General features: G+C 47.3%; 2 protein-coding genes across 4 annotated transcripts; one reads left to right on the forward strand and one right to left on the reverse strand.

Annotated features, from left to right (window-relative positions):
- The first annotated feature begins 1,460 nt into the window (after positions 1-1,460).
- UBE2Z (ubiquitin conjugating enzyme E2 Z) lies at positions 1,461-14,916 on the forward strand. 2 transcript variants are annotated; one of them, XM_035347682.1, is made up of 7 exons: positions 1,463-1,946; positions 3,670-3,742; positions 5,554-5,741; positions 7,615-7,726; positions 8,332-8,444; positions 8,958-9,048; positions 12,061-14,916. In XM_035347682.1, exons 1-7 carry the CDS (start codon positions 1,618-1,620, stop codon positions 12,229-12,231), a joined length of 1,077 nt encoding a protein of 358 aa, XP_035203573.1. In that variant the 5' UTR covers positions 1,463-1,617; the 3' UTR covers positions 12,232-14,916. The 2 variants fall into 2 exon arrangements, with proteins under 2 accessions (XP_035203574.1, XP_035203573.1); XM_035347683.1 differs by lacking the exons at positions 8,332-8,444; positions 8,958-9,048 and having other exon boundaries at positions 1,461-1,946.
- Positions 14,763-19,652, reverse strand: SNF8 (SNF8 subunit of ESCRT-II). Of its 2 annotated transcripts, XM_035347684.1 has the most exons (8): positions 19,521-19,652; positions 19,245-19,295; positions 18,662-18,800; positions 18,226-18,330; positions 16,592-16,664; positions 15,863-16,004; positions 15,566-15,640; positions 14,763-15,143 (listed from the first exon to the last, which is right to left on the reverse strand). In XM_035347684.1, exons 1-8 carry the CDS (start codon positions 19,572-19,574, stop codon positions 15,006-15,008), a joined length of 777 nt encoding a protein of 258 aa, XP_035203575.1. In that variant the 5' UTR covers positions 19,575-19,652; the 3' UTR covers positions 14,763-15,005. The 2 variants fall into 2 exon arrangements, with proteins under 2 accessions (XP_035203575.1, XP_035203576.1); XM_035347685.1 differs by lacking the exons at positions 18,662-18,800; positions 19,245-19,295; positions 19,521-19,652 and adding an exon at positions 18,420-18,655.
- Between the last annotated feature and the right edge of the window lie 512 nt (positions 19,653-20,164).

Raw genomic sequence — 20,164 nt, forward strand, 5'->3', positions numbered from 1 at the left:
AAGTAGTGAATACACAAGGATTTACCGTATCATCTGAATTTTCTTTCACAAAGAAGAGCTGGTTTTAAGGTCACATTATTCATAGTCTTCTTCAAAGCATCAGTTTAAGCAAAGGACCACAGCTGTGGTCTTCCCCAACAGTTCTATGCCTCAGTTGTTTTAGAGATTGGAGTACGCTAGGCAGGAAAAGTTCTAAAATCTAACCTGAATCTTGGACCTTGTGGTAAGTCAGCCTTTAAGGAAGGTAGGAAGGTGACCATTTGGGAAGCTTGTCTGGTTATCTGCTTTAGGTAATTGAATTAATGCGGCTGCTGTGTATACTAAAGCCTCTAAAGAATGGTTGTGACCTCCTTAGGGATGTGTGCGGGGTACAGTAACTGCTCTGTCTTCCTTTGTAAGAGCTACTTATGCCCTGCAAGGGTAAGGGAGTGAGACAAGGATTTTGACTTGTGCTTAAGAACAAACAGACAAAAACTGTCCTTGAGACTACTTGGAGAAAAGTGCATCTGAAACCAAAAAGAGCCCAGAGGAGACACACTGGTTGAAGAAGGGTAAAGATTCTACATAGATGGTCTGGCTGCTAGGGACAAATGTGTAATTGCACAAAGAAGACTGTCCTCTGTGCCCTTTTTGCTTATTTGTGCTTCCTGTGAAGCAGGAAGGCAAAAGGACATGATCAGTCGAGGTCTAGAATGAAATGAACGGCCAGGTCAATAATACCATGTTCTAGGAACCTTCACTTTAAAACCTGACTGTTAATAGCTGGCTGTAGCTATTAACATGGCAGCCGCTGACGTTTTATTGCCTCAGGAACACAGAGCAGCGTTACCTGACCTCTTATTCTTCCTTATATGGGTCTTTTGTGCGTGTAACTGTGGTTAAATACGATTTATTTCTTTATCGTATCTCTGGTAAAGCAACAGCGGCCTTGGAAGTGAAATGGGTCGGCGGTTGCCATAAGCGGGCAGGTGCTGCCTGGCGGTGCCGGAGGTGCACGGAGCTAGCAGCGGGGCCCGCTGGGCGGCGCCGGGCGGCTCCGCCGCTGCCTCCTCTCGGCGCCCACAGACGGGACGAGGACGGAGGGTCGCGGGCGCTTCCCCGCAGGTTGTGGCGGGCGGCTCCGCCTCGGGGGGGGGGGGGTCGGAAGCGGGCTGGGCGTGCTCGGCGTCCGCCCTGCTGGGGACTCGGCCTGCCTCCGCGGGCCGAGGCGTGCTGGAAGCGAGGCTGCCGCAGAAGCCGCTTCTCTCCGACCCCTCCCGCGGAAAGCAAACGCACCGAGCCCCGAGCTCGCGCTGCTGGGGGTGGGAGCTCGCGGCCTCTGTAACGGCAGGCCCCGCCTGTGCGAGGAGGCCGCCGCCGCCCGGTAGAGGGCGCGCTGGCCGCGCCGGTCCGCTCCGCCCTGCGGGGAGGAGGAGGTGTCTCCGCGGAAGGGCGCTCTGGCGCCAGAAGGAGACTCTATGGTCGCGCGGGGTAGCTTGCGCCGGTAGCGGGAGGGGGGCCCGGGGGAGGTGACGCTCTGGCCGGCGATCGGCGGAGGCGCGAGGGGGCGGCCCCTCCGGCCGGACGACTCGTTGGTGCAGAGTGCCGGAAGCAGCTTTCTCAGAGGCCGGGCGCGGAATGGCGGAGAGTCCGGCCGCAGAGGAGGCGGCCCCGGCCCCGGCCGCGGTGCTGGCGGCAGGCGGCGGCAGCGGCGCCTCGGCCGGCTCCGGCGGCGGCGCGGGGAGCCCCGGCGTCTTCATCCCTGCTGAGCTGTGGGCGGCCGCAGGCTTCGGCGCTGCGCCGGCGAGCGCTGGCGTCGCCCCGGGGAGCGGCGGAGCACCCATCGCCGCCGCGGCCGCAGCCGCGGGCGCCGCGCTCCTCACGCATTCCGCCTTCTGGGACCCCACGGTCAGCGGCGACTGGGACAGCGAGCGGCCTAGCCCGGCCTGCCTCCTGCGGATCAAACGGTGAGAGCCGCCCTGCCCGCCAGCCCCGGGAGCTGTGGCCCAGCGGCGCCGCTTTCCGTCTTCTGCCGGTCCAGCGGGGCGCCGTAGGACCCCCGCCCCTCGGGAGCCGAGCTCCGTAACGCGGCGGAACCGTTCGGCTTGCGGCCGGTGGTCCCGGGCTGCCGGTAACTGTCCCCTGGGCCTCGCCGACGCCTCACCGCTGGGCCCGGGGACAGGTCCCGGGGCTCTCCCTGCTGGGCGTGGGGCAGCCTCTGGTCACCGCCGTGCCCTGGGGCTTTCTTGAGCGCAGACCCCGGGCCTGTATTTCCCAGGTGCTCGGATGAGGACGGCTCTCGTGCCTCACCTGCCCTGGAGCTGCAGAACCCTGTACCTCCATCCAGCATAGCTTTCTTCTTCTGCTCTCACTGGTGCCTGTGGCAGCTAAGCGCTGTGGCGCATTGCCCAAATCCTGCCCTTGGGATCACTGGCTCCTTCTTCAAGATGCTGTTAAATGGGGAGGGGAGCAGTCTTCTCTCCCAGTCCCCATCAGCAGTCAAGTGGAGGTTTGCAAGATGTTTATTCTAAACCTGCCAGTAGTGATCCTCTTTCCTGGTGATGCCCATCTATTTGTCTGCTCCCACTCTTTAAATAATCATCTAGTTAAATCGGGTGTGTTGATAGCCTTTGATATTATGAGCAACATGGTCTTTTATTGTTAGAAATACCAGCAATGTTTCAACAAGCTCTTCCTTCAGAGCAAGTATTGCTGCCTGCTGGGCTCTTGCTCACCCTTGTTCTGTTGCCTGTTCTAGAGCTTGTATAATGTCTTCCAAAGATGGCACCAGGTGTTTTGTCAGTTTCCGATCCAAATGCCAAAAACACTAATTTCATATTGTTAGATAGGAAGGCAAAACTCTCCTGTTGCTCTCACACTTGTTTTTGTTCTTGCCCTAAACCTCTCTGAACTGTGGTTGCTTCCTGAACGGGAAGGTCTAGTGATAGTTTATCCCGGAGTTTGGTGCAGCTCTGATTATGGGGGGAACCTCCTGGCAATAAAAGGTGGTGGGTGTCATTCAGTCTATCTGTAAACTACACAGAACTATATGGGATTTGTTATTTTTCAGTTCATTTAGTCCAGGAAACAAGGGCATTGTGATTAAGCTGCATGTATATACGTATCCTCATAATGCTTGAATCCACTGTTTGATTAAAACCAAACTTGACAGAGCAGTTATATTCTCAAAGACAGTTGAGTCACTATATGTTTGGGGAAAACAAGTGACTGGGTATACAAAAGGGATCCTGTAGTTAGTCTGAGTGTGGAGAGGGAAAACATGGGGAGGGGAAATGGACTGTTAAGCAACAAAATTCACCTAAGAGAAGTTTTATGTGCTTACCTTAGGAGAAGTTTCTGGTTGAAGTTTCATATGCTGGAGTTGATCTATGGTAAAACACAAGGCAGCAGGTAGTCAAGGTGCTCTTGGTCTGATGCCTTGCTTATTGACTGATTGAATGCTCCTTGTACTCTTGAACTGCCTCAACTATTGTTTAGGATAAGTTAAGAGAGCTCAGCCAGAAAACAGACTAAAGAAAAAGAACATCTTTTACTTTGAGTTACGAGTTTCCATCTTTAAATTCTGTCCCTGTGCATCTGTACACAGATTTGTCCTCTAGAACGTTCCATGCGTCAAGGGCTGATGAACACCAAGGGAGATGCTGACTAAGTTCTGTTTCCTTTGTTCAGGGATATCATGTCCATTTACAAGGAACCACCTCCAGGAATGTTTGTTGTGCCTGATCCCCATGACATGACCAAGGTAAGAGAAGATTTGGAACTGCTTCAGCTTCATGCTCTTCTGCATGTTGCTGTTGACAACTGCTCTAAAGATTCTCCCAAGTAGAATATTTCCTTAATATTTTGAGAGAAGTCAGGGTGAATCTCATAAGAGCACAACGCGCTTCCAGTTTTCTTGGTGATATTGAGATGGGCTGCATTTTAAATGGGAGGAGGCTATCAAGCTGACTTCGTGGAGAGATAACATCACAGGAATCTGAGGAGTTTCCACAGATAAAGCCAGCACTGTTTTGTGGCCCTATGAACTCTAGTAGAGTGCCGTTCCAGCTTGTTTTATTCTACTGATGTTTGAAAACAATCTATAGAGCAGCTCAAAGAAGAGATTTGCTCTGTGGAAAGCTGTCGGCCATGGGGGATTTCTTGAGTTGGAAATGAGAAACACCTATCAGTTGCAGACAGAGCTGGAGTATCTGTAACCCACCTGTGTAAGGTGGAGATGTTTAACTGTTGTGAACTGGTAGTGGGATTTGTCTCTGGGCCCAGATCCCATCCTGCTGTGAAGCTGCCTGCCTGGTTCTCACAGGTACCAGGATCTTGTGCAAGTCTGACCTGCACAGCCACTTCCACCACATTGCCTCTAGTGCACCTACTCCCTAGGGGCAGGCGTGTCTATGGCCTCTCCTGCCCCAGTTCTTCCTCTCCTGGCTGCCTGGCTCTGGGGGGTTTCCAGAACTGGGAATTTCCAATTACATCTGAGGGAGTGCAGTGATCTGGGAGGGTGAGGTTGCTCAGTGTTCATGATCCAGTGCATTCCTTGGCTGGTGCTTCCCTTTCTCCAGTCAATGTCACCTCATCTGGCTGTGCTGGTTTCTGAGAAAGTTGTGTGTGTGTGTGCATGTGTGGGGTTGCTTTTGATTTCTCTGTTGTGCACTTCTCCCGCCCCCCTGACAAACTTGGCACTCCCCTGATTCCCCCAGTGTAAGCAGCTCCTGGCTTAGGGCTCTTGGATTTTTGGAGCTAGCATAAAGGGAGGGTCTTTGCACAGACAACAATTACCTCAGGCATTTAGCTGTAGCTCTGGCTTCCCTTGGCTTAGGAGCCGCAAGTGCCAAAATGCCCTTCAGTGGAAATGCAGGTTTGTAGAACACCAGCCTTGGGGCTTTTAACTAAAATCCTAGGCTAAGTTAAGAGGATCATTTAAAGAAGATTGCTTGGATCACTTTGGGAGGATGGAAAAGGAGAAAGCTTCCGTAATAGCCCAGTGGGAGAAGATTTCCTGGTACACTATTGAGATTTTTGAGGGTAATTAGCATGGGGAGGATAGGGTCTTAACTTCAGATCCTGGTAGAGGATTTAACTGGTTACGATACGACCAAATCAGCACAAGACCATAAAATAGAGGAATGTTCCAGTTTTGGCAGAAATTCTGACATTTTCTTTCTAAAATTAGCCATATTTTTTCATATTTGAAATCTTATTTATTTATTTATTTATTAAAGCAGAGCTTACCAGCTGGACTGTGATCCATTCTGGTTTGGGCTGTATAGAGATGTATGGGAGGCAGCTGTTGTGGACTCTGGCCAAACCTCACGTTGGAAACTTGCTTTGCACATTGAGTGTGGCAGAGGGGAGAGAAGTGCGCAGCAGTGGCTCCCTCTAATAAGGGAAAGAGGGAGGGTTAAGTATGGCCTGTGTATGGTGTGTGCTTGTGGAAGATGCTGCATCCATACTGCTGCCTGGTTGGAGGTTTCTTGCCTTCCATTAGCTTTGTTGAGGATTTGAGGGTGCTGCACAGTTTTGAAGTGGTGCGCAAGATGGGCTTTTGTTTTCCAGATTCATGCATTGATCACAGGCCCATTTGACACGCCTTATGAAGGGGGTTTCTTCTTGTTCCTGTTTCGCTGTCCTCCAGATTACCCTATCCACCCACCAAGGGTCAAACTGATGACAACAGGAAATAACACAGTGAGGTTTAACCCCAACTTCTACCGCAATGGGAAAGTCTGCCTGAGTATTCTAGGGTAAGAAGAGACTTTGGCTGTTTTGGTGGGAAACCAAGAGGTAGCTGCAGGTAGTATTCTGCCTCATGCATCTTTCTCAATGCACTGTGCCCTGATCTTGCCCCAGATGTGTTTGATGCACATTTATGCTTCTGTAAAATCATGTGCTAGATCAGAGTCCTAAAGCAGCACAAATTCGTCTGAAATAAGAGTCTAATTTGTCTTTAAAAGAGCCTGAGAATGGAGCAAGGGAAGCATGGAGTTCAGTGGACACTGCTGCTTTTCTTCTTCCCCTTGCAAAGTCTTGGCCTGAGCACTGTGTTTCTTCTGCTCTTGCACTTTGCAGCTTTATCTTTAATGCTGTCTGAATTTAGGTTTTTGTGGTTTTAATTTCCTCTCTCCATGTGGGTTTAAAAATAAATAAGATTAAAAGCCACTAAGAACTTCCTTGAGAGCCATTCGACTGCTCTGGGCTTCCACCTACATGTACGTGGGGCTGAGTGGTGGGAGTAATGATTTGCAAGCACTGCTCCCATGCTGCCTGTTCAGACAGGCTCCACTGCTGCGAATGCTTGTTACTCACCTACTTGATTTTTAAACACATGAAAGTCCTGTTTGATTCAGTGGCTCTTAGGGCTCTGCCAGAGGAACCGTGGCCGTAGTGTGATGTTCCTAATGCCAGCTGTGACAGTGTCATCTGCCAATAAAGAAAAATTTTTGCTGAGACTCTGGACTGGTGCAGCTGGAGTGTTAGTGTCCCTTTCCTTTGGCTGCAGACAGATACAGGCAGCCAGGTGGCAAAGGGGCAGTGATAGCTTGAATTGCTGTAGGAATTTTATCAAACAAAATCTGAGCGTTGATGCAGTTTATAACGTTGCCTTTGCTGGGATTGTTTATGAAGTTCTGAAATGAAAGCTGGTCCAAGCAGCTGATACTTGTCAGCTGATAGTTAATGGTCCAGGGCTAGGTGAGAGACACAGTGTGCTGGGAAACATCTCACTGTATGAGGTTTCTGATCCAATAAGCTGGATGCCAATGCCTGTGAAGCACTAAGGTGTGTTGGGCACATCTGTACCTCGGGGGTCTGAAGGCCCAGCAACTTCCATGCAAGCTGCATTGTTGCTCATGCAGTGTAGCCCTGTCTTGAAGAGTGAATAAAGAGTCTCAGCCTTGGCAGAAATGGGAAGCTGTGAATGAAAGGATTTAGGAAGAGTATATATGGGACAGTACATCCTTGTTCAGCTCACAGCAAGACAGGTCTGTATCTGGAACTAGGATATTAAGGGCAAGCAGCAGAAAGGCTTCTCCTGATCATGTTTGTCTATGCAGAGTTTTTTGCTACCTTGTATGTATTAAACAGGTACCTCATTCTTACAGCAGAGCATCCATTAGTGTTTTTGGTGACAGACTTTGTGGTGAATGTCTGCATTACAAACTGCAAAAGCGATGGTGGTCTTGTTCGAGTCTTCAGAGTTACATTTCAGTTCTTAAAGAGTTGCAGGTTTTGATTTATTGTAGTGCTGGTAGGATGTGTTGCTTCAGGGTGCTGTGCGAGATGATAGCCATAGCTTTAAAGTGCCCTGTAAGGTGTTTGGAAATGTTACTTTTGCTCAGTTCATGTGTGGTGCCCTATGTATGTTGGCAGCAAAGTTCACCAGCCTCCTGCATGGCTTAAGCTAGCGTACTCATCTGGTGGAGAGAATAAACTACCTTCAACCTGAAAACTTTCTTAGTGTCCAGTGCTTTGTATATCTGTAGCAGCTGTTGCTTTTCCTGTCATATTTCTGTAAGCTATAGAGGTAGTTTCACAAGCTTTCTTTGGTAGGTGGAGGGATAGTGGTCACTTGGCTGGTCCTGCGTTGTTAATTGATGCTCTTCTGTTTTGATGTCTCAGCACTTGGACCGGGCCTGCATGGAGCCCAGCACAGAGTATCTCTTCAGTCCTCATCTCCATCCAATCTCTGATGACTGAGAACCCCTATCACAATGAACCCGGCTTTGAACAGGTGAGACCTAAAGGTGGATCATCTCTGGTTCTGCAGCTATTTGTCTCTTCACTCTACACCTTGCTCCTGGTGGCAAATTCTGCTCTGGAAATAGGGGAGAAAACCAAGTTATGTCACGTGGCTCCTTTCCAGCTTGCTTTGCCTCTAGTCAGATCTTAAGGAGGAGGTGCAACCCAGTTCTGGACTGGAGGCTGCTTAGCTCTTACATGTGTAAGTAACAGAAGAACAAGAGGCATTCAAGAAGTTGCTGAGGAGATGGGATGGCTTTTCATTTCTCTGCTACATGACTCCTAATACAGCTTCCTTGAGATATAATGTCGTGCAGGAAACAAACTGCTCAGGTTTTTGTGTCTCCAGCATCCAAGAGAGGCAGGTTGCTGTGCTAACTTTATCAGCTGTCTGTCTCCACAGCTGTGTGAGTCCAAGGCTCTTTAGACATGGGAAATCTTGCCAGCTTTTCCTTTGTATTGTAAGTTAGCTCAGTGTACACAAAACAGACAATACTGTCGTGGGTTCTTGCGTTAGTGAAATTCATCGGGCCCATGAGAGAGAGACAAAGAATCATTGCAGTCACATGGACTTACTGGCTCAAATTCTGTTTCCAGGAGAGGCACCCTGGGGACAGCAAGAACTATAATGAGTGTATCCGGCATGAGACCATCCGAGTAGCAGTGTGTGACATGCTGGAAGGAAAGTGTCCCTGTCCTGAGCCACTACGGTATGGAAAAGTGGCAGGGAGGGAACATAAGAAAGTGGTGTGGGGAAGCAGGTTAAAGTTCTCTGGTTGCCCTTCCTGAGAGCTGCTACAGGAAAGAGCAAGTCTTTAACTCATCCTGGTCCGGTGAAGAGTGGTTTTGTTTCTTTTGAAATGGGTGGCTGCATCTATGTGGTGCCCAGGAGCTGTACATTGACTGTGCACAGTGGCTGCATCCTCTGATTTGTTTAAGAATAAATGTGCCTTCTCTTAGAGGAAAAAAAAAATCTGAGGGAAAGAAAAGCAAAGCTGTTGTGGAACCACATACAGAATCTGTTCAGCTACAGTAGCAGTGCTGTATTTTGTTTTGTTCTGTGTCCTGCCTCACTGTATCCAGTTAGTTGTCTGGGATGCCCTGTGTGGGTTGAGCTGTGGTGATTACATGGACTGCTGCTCAGTGGGATGGTGCAACCCTGGATGATGTGACCATTTTAACACTGTCATTCTCTGTTGACTGTTTGCTCTGATTGTGTTTAGGGGTGTAATGGAGAAATCCTTCATGGAATACTACGACTTCTATGAAGGGGTGTGCAAAGAGAGACTTTATCTCCAAGGTCAGACAATGCAGGTGGGTGGCAGACAGTTTTCTTGTTGATTCAAAATTTTGATTCAAAATACCTAAAGTCACTTGTAGTTAGTGACAGACAATTCCAATGGGTGATGTGCAACAACTAAATGTATGTGGGGTGGATTTGGACCTTTTTCTATCTACTGTACATTTCAACTTTGAATTAACCATGGAACTTGAGACCTGAGACATTCCTGTGAATAAAAAGCTGCCTCTCCCAAGTCCAGCATGGGCACATGGTGTTTTCAAGGCTGTTAGATTTCTTTCAGTGCTGAACCTGGGTCACTCTCAAGGCAAGCAGGTGGTGCTTTGAGCAGTGGAATTGGTACAGTTTGCTTTCATGTGGATTTGTGGTTGAGCAGGGAAGGCACATGTAGGTTATCCAGTGCTGGTGGCAACTGAACTATATTGCAGCATTTTCCTGTTGAGACACTGGTGGGATTTCTTTTTCTGAGGTGTCATTGCTCATACAGTAGATAGGAACTTTTCTCTGACACTTCTCATTCTCTCAGATGAGGTTGAAAGTGGCTGGCTGGCTGAGACAAAAGTTTCTGGAGGAGAAAGAAGTGGGGGAACAGTGACAATATGGCAGACACATATAGACAGGTTTTACGAAGGAGCTTATTTCTGCAGGAAAGTACATCTTAAAGAATAGGTTGCCAAGCTATTTGCATATGAACACATCTTCCTCCCTCATCAGGCACCTCTTGTTTGACTCATTGAGAAATTACACTGTTAAGAAAAGATGGAGGTGATTGGTTTAATGATCTAGTGTCTCTAAAGATCTTTCTTTCCTGTAAGTACCATCATTGACCATTTAATTCATAAAATGAAAGCACTTCTAAAATTGGAGAGTTCATGTTTGAAGTGAGAAGTTCCCATAAGGAAGATCTGTCACAGACATACCTACAGAGAATGCTGTACAGAGAGGCTGCAGTTTGTTGAGGGTAGAGGATTGTCAGGTATGGACAACTCTTCTTTATTCTTCAAGGACCCAGGGCTCAGTTGCTTTCTCCATGGGTTTATGAAGAACACTGTGACCTGGAACTGTGTTGTGCTCAGTTCCCAGAGGCAGTGACTGCCTTTGTTTTCTGCTTGCTTGTAAACAGTAGTACAGGAAGTATGAACACAACATGTTGGAGAGATGCCATTGTTGTCTTCGTTACCCTATATTTAAAATAAAGTAACTCCATGTTCAGTATCAGTTTAGTGCTTGCCAAATGTGTTGTCTGGTTAATTCTGGAGCTGCATGTTGCCTTGCACCAAAGAACTGCATCAGATGGGACAGGGTAACAACATGTCTTTAACCAGGAATAAGGTTAAAAGCAGAAAGTATTAAAGCAGCTGGGTGCCTTCATTTAAAATGACTTTAATAAAAGCAATGCTTTAATTTAGAAAGGGTCTGTAGCACTAATGTAAAGTGTGGTCAACTCTTTGGCCTCTGGATTTTAGAGGCTTTCATTTGTAGTATTTTCCTGTCTCCTGGAAGTGAGCATGATACCTGATCTTTGAAGTAGATACGGTTTCAGAAAGGGTGAATTGTGCCTGACTGATCTGATCTCCTACAGTGAAATCACTGCATTGATGGGTAAGGAAGAGTTAATGAGGTAATCTACTTTGACTTCTGTAAGGCCTTTGACATGGTCCAACACAACATCCTTCTCTCGCAATTGGAGAGATGGATTTGATGGATGGTGTATTCATTGGACATTGGAATTGGCTGGATGGCTGCATACAAAGAGTTACAGTCAGTGGCTCTATGTCCGGATGGAAAACAGTGATAAGTGGTGGCTCTCAGGGCTCCATATTGGTATCGGTACTGTTAAGTATCTTTATCAAAGGCAATGTGACTGAGTGCACCCTCAGTGAGTTTGCAGGTAACATAAGGGAGGCTGAGTGGTGCAGTTCATATGCTGGAGGAGAGAGATACCATCTAGAGGGTCTTTAACAGGCTTGAGGGGTGGATCCATGTGAATCTCATAAAGTTCAACAAGGCAATGTGCAAGGGTTGAGGCAATCACTAGTATCAGTATAGACTGGGTGATAAATGGATTGAGCAGCCCAGTGGAGAAGGACTTGGGGATATTGGTGTATGAAAAATTGTATGTGAGCTGGCAATGTGTGCCTGCAGGCCAGAAAGCCAATTGTATCCTGAGCTACATAAAAAGAAGGGTGGCCAGCAGGTTGAGTGAAGTGATTCTCCCGCTCTACTCTGCTCTCATGAGACCCCACCTGGCGTACTACATTCAGCTCTGGGGCCCCCAGCAGAAGAAAAACGTGGACTTGTTAGAGCAGATCCAGAGGAGAGCCACAAAAATCATCAGAGGGCTGGAACACTTCTCCCATGAAGAAAGACTGAGCTGGGGTTGTTTAGCCTTGAGAAGTCTCAGGGGAGACCGTATTGTGACCCTTTAATACTTGAGGGGTTATAAGAAAGATGTAGACTTTTTACAAGGGCTTATAGTGGTAGGACAAGGGGTAATGGTTTTAAAATAAAAGAGGGTAGATTTAGACTAGGCATAAGGAAGAAATTCTTTACTATGAGGGTGGTGAGGCACTGGAACACATTGTCTGGAGAAGTTGTGGGTGCTCCATCCTTGGAATTGTTCAAGGCCAGGTTGGATGGTCTAATGAAAGATGTCGCTGCCCATGGCAGGGGGGTTTGAACTAGGTGATCTTTAAAAGTTACTTCCAATCCAGACCATTTTATGATTCTATGAAATAGTTTATTTCTTCCAGCCTGCTAGACGAAATCCACTTCCTACCTGCTTGGCCTTTTATCTGTCTAAAGTTTGCTTGGGTTTGTAAGGTTTCCCAAAAGACTCCAAACAGAAAATACCTGCAGTCCTCAATCTCTACCATGACACTGTTTAGAGGCCTCTTGGTCGTATGACAGGATTTAACCTTTAACTATTTGTTTGTTGCCCAGTTCCTGTACAGCTTTCTTATTTCTACTTCTTGCCAGAATGATAAAGGTCTAGATTAATCTGTTTATCTATGGCTTCCTTCCAGGATCCTTTTGGTGAAAAACGAGGCCACTTTGATTATCAATCCCTATTAGTCCGTTTGCAAGGAATTCGGCAGAAGGTGCAAGAGAAACATCAGCAGGAGAATACAGAAATAGACTCTGAGAGCAGCTCCTCTGAGACAGAGACAGACACTCATAGTTGCTCCAAAGCTTAGAGCTGTGTTACCAATGGAGAGGCCAAGCTGTGGGGATGTTGTCTTCACACTAGAGTACCCCTGACAGACTCGACAACCAAACCAATGCCAGAGTGGAGAAAACTACAGGATGTCTTCTTCCGTCTCCTTTTACTGCTCTGGTGGATAACGCTGAATAAGAAGACTTCATGCTAGACAAAGCCAAGCTTGTGACAGGCTACTCTTAAAAAAGGTACTTACTCTGATAGAAAGCTGGAACATGTGGTATCAGGTTATTTTTTGAAAATATCTACACTGGTTATTTTTTTGTCTCCATTTGATTAAAGAATGAGATCTAGACTGCGACTCCTCTTCACAGCTTTTATGTTCCTAGACAGTGAGCCCTTTCCTGGGGCCTTGCTGAATACAGAGCTGTAGCAGTGGGGAGCACTCTGTTGAGCCTGGGGTGTGACATGGCCCAGGCACTATGTGCCTGAATGAAACCTTTTTCTGCAGGCTGGGAGAGATGGAGCCTCTCTGCTCTGTTGAGCCCATCTACCTAATGTCTTTCTTCTAGATGCTGTTCTAGATAGACCAAAGATAAAGAGCAGTGGCGGAATCTGGGCTCCTTTCTGAAGGCTTTACATAAGCCCTGGGTGACTTTGTCCACTGAGACTTTAGGCACAAAGGGTGGGGTGAAAAGTGGAAACTGCAAGAATCCATAAATTGAGTGCAGATGTGTTCATCCTGGTGTTTTGGGGAAGGGAGAGTGAGAAGAACATTGGTGAGAAAAACATTGGGGGGGGGGGAGGGGGGGCGTACTCAAAATAAGTCTAGTTTGTCTACATCTTTAAGGGCTTGATTTGAATTTAGTGTTCTAAAAATACTTTATTCTGGCTGCTCTGTTTGGAGCTGTTCTGTAACTGAAATACTTCTCAATTTCCACCTCTCTAGTCAGTGTAATACTTTATTTTCCTCCCTTCTTCTTTACTACCACCTCACTCACCACTGCTACCTTGACCCATCAGATTGAAATGCTAGAATAAGGGGCAACTCTAGTTAAGGAAGCCATTGTTTCTGGGTGGAGCTTTTCAGAGGTGTACACCTAGTTACTGGCTGAAATTCCTTTGCCAAATCTGGCTGAGTGCAAGCTAGACAAGTGTTGTAATGTTAACACTTCAGTGCTTTGAATGTTTTAGACAGCAGCTTTTTACTGTGAGGGGCAAGTCTGTCAGAGAAGTATCTGCTAGCTGCGAGTACAGTTACATCAAAGATGTATTCAGTGCAACTTGGGTGAAGAAATACAAAGTTTTTTCAGGTAAAAGATCCTGGTGATGATTGATTGCAGCAGTAAAATGTTTCATTGATAAATAGCTTAATCTACTTTTTTTCATAGGAGCTTTGATAGAAAGCACAAGGCTGCACATTGTCCTAGACCCTCTCCCAGTTTCCTTAAACACCTTCCACCAGTGTGGCTCTGTTTCAGACTCCCAGTGGTGGTGGGAGAATGTCCAATGGTCATCCTTGTGTTTTTTGTTTGTTTGTTTGTTTTTTTGTAAGAAAAACTACCAACCATAGAAGGAGTGGCCAGAAAACCCCTGCCATGCAATGTACAAAAAGGCAATGTCCCATACATCACTGAATTATTTAATTATTTTCAGTCTCTGATTTATATCAACTCGTGTAGAAGTCAGAAGCCTGCACACTGCTCCTTAAGCAGCTCTGAAAAGCTGAAAGGTGGAAACATTTCTGAACTGTAAGTGTGCCATTTAACAACTTGGGAACCTTTCCCTTTTAGCAAGCAACACCCCCTGGGTCTGTCATTGGTATGAGTCTGACTTAAACCCTGTCTTCCCTCAAGGGAAAGCTAAACTTACATAGGACTCACTCAACACATGCACCAGGTGAGAGTAAATAAAGCTGTGTTCACCTTGAAATAAGGTCTCAGGAGGCAGCAGGATCTCCTGGGAAGTCATGAGCTGTATGCTACTCTTCCGCCTCTGTAATTTCATTGTAAATGTCACATTGTTTGTCACCATTCAGTAGCATTGTGGATAGAGCTGTGACTCTGATGCCTTCTAAAGGCAGAGCCGGTTCTGAAATCTGTTTGTGATGCATGTGGCGTTACCATCCACTGATACAACAAAACAAGAAAATGCCTTATTGTGGACACTATTCACCTAACTAGCATGTGGCTGTAAAAGAGAAGTATTAGTTTTATAGCTCTAATGTCTGTCCTACCATTTCTGAATGTTTCCATTTCAAAGTGACAATCCTCAAATGACTGCTCTAGGCAGAGATGTTTTAGCAACAGATTTTTAGACCTAACTGAGTTGAAATATATGCACAAGAGTCACTCTAAGATACCTTGTTTATATACTATTGTACATAAGATTTTTTTTTTGTGCAATAAAGTTTGTTTTGGCAGAATCTAGACTGTGGTACTCCTTAGTGAAACAAAGGCTCATTCACAGAGCAAAGGACTACAAAACAGTTTTTAAGATGCTTTGGAAATGTCACTGCTGGCTCTAAGACTCATTAGACAGTCACATCTGTGTCCTCTGAGACTGCAGTTGCAATAGCAGCTTATATAGTTTTTCTCTTGCTGTGACAAGGTAATTAGTGTTTGTAACAGTAAGTGGTATTTCAACTCAAAACAGAGGAGAAAATCCAAAGGTAAGCAAGTATGAATTAGTCCTATTAAACTTCTCAATCTATTTTTTTTAATTTATTTCAAGTCCATTTTACCTGTGTTTTAGGTGATATGTAAGTAACCTCACAAGAAGAATTATATACACACATGGAACACTTAGAAGTCAATGTATTGCCTCCTTAGCTCCCTCTGGAGTGATCTCCTGAGAGTACAGCTCTGTAAAGAGAGCAGGCAGCCAGTACTGAGGTTCTCCTGCTGCCTGCGTATCCAGCCAGGCCATTCCTTCCTTCAGCAAGTGTTCCTATTCAAACAGAGCAGAAACTGTGAGTAGAACTTAACTAAATGGCTGAGAAGCCATTCACAGGCCTCATCCCACATTTACTGTAGGGTAATAGAGTGTGTAGAACTCAATTTTTACTCATCTTGAGCAGGGAAAGATATAGTTTGGACATCCAGTCAAGTCTACCCTGCATGTTTATGCAGGACCTGAGCTAACAAAATTCAAGTTTTAACCGAGACTAGTGAAGCCACAGGAATATCTACAGCTCCTGAGACCCTGTGGTCTTTAACCTATGTTTAAGTAGTACGTACCCTGCCCCAGGTCTATCACCTGTGCATGCTATGATAACACATCCTCACCATAGTGTACGTAGCTGTGCTGCAGGAACAGCCACTCTACCCTGTCACTGAAGTCCACTGTGTACAAGAGACCTTCATACGTACCAGTATTTGCTTTGCACGTTCCATCTCCCATTTCAGACTGGACCGGATCTCATTGACTGTTACATAGCCCTTTTTCTGAAAGGAGAGAGAAAAATACTCTATGCTTATAGTCAATACTTAAGTCCATAGTTTAGATGTGCATGGACAGTTTTGCCTACTGGTCTGATCTAATCATAGCACAAGTTCTAGATTCACATTCGCGTTGGAATTTGCACTTTCTACACCATGCTTTCCCTGTCATCGAAGTAATAGGATTCTTTCAGGGTGGTTGTACTTTAAAATTGCTTGGATCAATACCTCTGCCAGCTGCAAGACGACTGTGTGATCCATGTTCAGTTCAGCTGGTACAGACTGGACCAGATATGTTCCACCAACAGGGATAATCCCGAAGCCATTTCCCAAGACCTTCAGTTTCTTGATGGCACGAAGGAGATCATCCCTGAAAAGCAAGGGTTAATGCGAGGCTTTAAACCAAGAGCCTCTCTCAAACTGCATACTCAGTTCTGTAAATGAGAAGCTATAAGCTATAGCAAGCAGCTACTTGCTGCAATTTCAGTAATTAACAGCCAAAGATTTCTTTTAGTGTGCATATCTTTGCTCCTCTATAGAAGTGCAGAGTTTCATTAAAGACATTTGTAGCATGTAAGCTGCAAGTGCTAAATTTAAGATTCAGCCCCACTTACTAATTATGGTGAGTCATGTCCTAACATTGATTTCTGTAAGGGCATGTATTGGTCCCGTCATTACAGATCAGACCACAGCAGCTTCAGCAGAATGACAGTAAGAGAGCTGGATTTGCAGGGAACTAATCCTCTCCAGCTCAAGACAACAATTCTTCATGCTTTAGTGCTCACTCCTGCTTTTTGAAATATTTAAGTCATTAACTACAGAGCATGTGTAAGTGGCTCAATTGCTAGAATTTGGAGTCCAATAAACAGCAGCAACTTCAAGCCTAGTCAAGATCAGTGACCTTCTTTTCCAAAAATGCTACTTGAGTCCACCTTCCTGTAATATACAGACACTCACTGGCTTACTTCCTGAGCAAACTTCCCTCTTCCCTTCAGCACTTGTTGATGAAGTTCTTCTAGTGTTATCAGACCTAGGAGTTAACAAAAGGGGACAGGAAAACATTACTGCACAGAAAGAAAACTACTCTAGCACAAGTAGTAAAGTCTCCTTTGTGTGTTTCCCACTGAATCATTCCTGCCTTACATTATACAAGTGGGTTCTTCATTGTTCCCTGTTTCAAGCCTTGGATGAGATAAGCATCTAGTCACTTCTGTTCCTACAATGCAGCACTCTGGTCTTGCCTTCTTCCACAAACTTACCAGACAGAGTTTCAATTGGCTTTGCTGTAGCCTACTCTTGACCTCCAATTGCCCTTTTGGAGTGAAGAACACCTAGTATATTTTCATTAGGCACTTACACTAGTAATCATACAATCATTAAGATTGGAAAAGACCTCTAAGATCACCTGGTCCAACCATCCCCCTACCACCAATGTCACCCACTAAACCATGTCCCTAAGCACCAGGTCCATCCTCTCCTTGAACTCCCCCAGGGACGGTGACTCCACCACCTCCCTGAGCAACCCGTCCCAATGCCTAACCCCTCTTTCGGAGAAGAAATGTCTCCTAATTTCCAACCTAAACCTCCCCTGGCACAACTCGAGGCCATTCCCTCTAGTCCTATCACTGGTTACCTGCGAGAAGAGGCTGACCCCAGCTCCTCACAACTTCCTTTCAGGTACTTGCAGAGAGCAATAAGGTCTCCCGCAGGCATCCTCTTCTGCAGACTAAGCAACCCCAGTTCCCTCAGACGCTCCTCATAAGACTTGTATCCAGGCCCTTCACCAGCTTCATAGCCCTTCTCTGGACATGCTTCAATGTCCTTCTTGTAGTGAGGAGGCCCAAAACTGAACACAGTACTCAGTACTCTGGTGCGGCCTCACCAGAGTCAAGTACAGGGGGACAATCACCTCCCTGGCCCTGCTGGCTGCACTATTTCTTATTCAAGCCAGGATGCCCTTGACCTTGGCCACCTGGGCAACCTGCCAGCTCATGTTCAGGCAAGCGTTCAACCAGCACCCCCAGCTCCTTTTCTTCTGCACAGCTGAGTCACTCTGCCCCAAGCCTGTAGCACTGCACGGGGTTGTTGTGGCCAAAGTGCAGGACCCAGCACTTAGCCGTTTTGAACCTCATCCCACTGCCCCCATCAATCCATCCTGTCCAGGTACCTCTGCAGGGCCTTCCTACCCTCTGACAGATCAACACTAACTCTTCTGGATATTGCTGTGATCCTTTAGAGACAGTCTTACTGCCAGTCTCAAAGCAGTAACTTACTGGTTTTGTACTCCTTCCAGATTGTCATTCATCACTGTCTCCCTTCCCACTGTACCAGGAGTTACAGTTTTGTTACCTAAGAAGGGCAGAGTTGGTTGATTTCTGTAGAAATCAATGAAGCTAGGTGATTACCAGTGGCACAGTGATAAAATGTAGAAACAAAACAAGGGTTTTGGGGGGTGCAATGAAGACAGAACCATCATCTCCACATTCTGTGAAATCTAGTAAAGAACACTATGCTGAGTGATGCAACTCATTTTCTACATGGACAAGGTATACTCCCATTCTCCTAGAAAACAGACACAGCGCGATCCTCACCTCCATTCCTGTGTTTCAGAGCCAGACAAACTTCAATAATCTGCACACCCAATTCATAGTAAAAGTCTCCAACTCCCAGCATTTCTGACCAGAATCCTTTACCGGCTGTGAAGTGAAAAAGGGGAAAGTGACTGGACCACTGGCAAAAATATTTTCCTTAATAGTTACTGGTACCAAGCAGCCTGCTCACAAACCTCACTGTGAGGACTCAGATGCCTCAGTGAAGAGTCTCCATTTTGGTCATCTCCACCTCTTTTGCTACCCTTTTAAGTAAAAAGCACCTACAGGCATATTATACCAATTCACAAACCCCAAGAATCAAAATACCGTTAGCCTTCCTCAAGGACAACTTCCACCAGCTCCACTAAGAACTGTTTACAACAGAAGAACAGTAAAACAAGTCTTTAGTCATTAACCCCTGGTGCCTGCTCCTCACATGCCAGAGGATCCACTCCAATTGTTGCACACATATCCTGGAACTGGACCCGGAACTCTGGGCTTCTACGGATCTCTTGCTTGTGTTTGCTGGCAAACTCCTCCAAGTTGGTTTTAAACATGTCCAGCTGCTTAGACATCTGGAAGAGAATTACAGAAAACTATTTCTGTATTAACACTTATTTAACATATTTTTGGTGATCACAGCCTCCATAACGCATTAAGTGGAGACAGTCCTAAAGCAGGAGTCAAGATTCAGACATACTGCTCACCCTGTACAAATGGCACCAGTGAAAAAGCAGGAAACGAAAAAAAAAAAAGCTTGATACAATTTACATGAATATAAACAAATATCAAACAAGAGTGGAGAGAAGACAAGGCTATTCCAAACCCATAGTTGGGCTCAGAAGGACAGCAACAGATAGTCGGTGACATGCATGGCACAGAAACAACCCTACAGAACTGGGATGTTTCAGAGGTGACAGGAAGGGAGGCAGAACCCAAAGCAGGAACGCAAAACGAAGCTCAGGCCTGTGGCTGGGCTCACCACCACAAGTCGCACCCTGGCAGGGGGGATCTCCCACCTGGGCCAACTGGTCTTCGGCCAGGACTGTCCCTCGCTCCTTGTACTTCGCCTGCAGGAAGAAAACAGGGTGCTGGGGATGGCGCCGGGGAACAGGCGAACAAACCCCAGACCGGAGGAAGTGACGCTCCTTAAGGACGCGTGAATCAGAAGGACCCACGGCCCCAGGCAAGCGAGGAAGTTACCAGAGGACACCCTGAGCTCCCGCCGGGGCCTACCCTCCGCGAAACGGCGCCCCACACGCCCATCTCGGCCACGGGCCCCGCCACCCCCTCACCTCCGCCAGCTTCTTCTTGGCGACAGCCCCCGCGCCCACGCCCCGCCGGTGCATCCCGGCCACTCCGCCGGCCGCGCACCTGCCGACGTCATCTTTCCGCGACGCGCGGCGCCGGCAAAGAGCGGGGGCGGGGCCTGCACGGCCCCACCTCGGGGAGGGGCCGCGGGGCGGGCCGCGCGGTGCGGCGGGTATGTCGGCTGACCCCGGGTTGGGGCAGAGCCTCTACCTGTGCGGCCGGGACCCCGCTGCGGGAGGACCCCGGGGGAGGGGAGTTCAGGCCCTCGGCGTGCGGGGGAGCCCATGTTAGGGGTGTGCCCACCCCGCGCAGGGGGGCGCTAGGAGTTGGGGGGCTCCTACGGCTTGTGTTGTGCCGGGCCAGCCTTCGGGCAGGGCTTGTCCCTGCGCAGCCCGGGATGAACTTCACACCGTCCCGCCCCCCCCCCCCCCCCCCCCCCCCGTCCTTTCCGGAATCCCCAGGCGGCGGCAGGGCCCAGAGTGCCGAAAGACTGCGGTCAGGCTCATACCGCGTTACAGCTCCGGCAGCTGCAGGCCGAATTCACTGACCCACACAATGCGTGTTGTGACCCTTATGAGCCTTGCATGGAATTATGCCTTTTTTGGAAAAGTAATTTAGTAACATTTTA

The sequence above is a fragment of the Oxyura jamaicensis genome, chromosome 27 (assembly GCF_011077185.1).
Source record: "Oxyura jamaicensis isolate SHBP4307 breed ruddy duck chromosome 27, BPBGC_Ojam_1.0, whole genome shotgun sequence".
In the NCBI taxonomy this organism is placed as follows: domain Eukaryota; kingdom Metazoa; phylum Chordata; class Aves; order Anseriformes; family Anatidae; genus Oxyura; species Oxyura jamaicensis.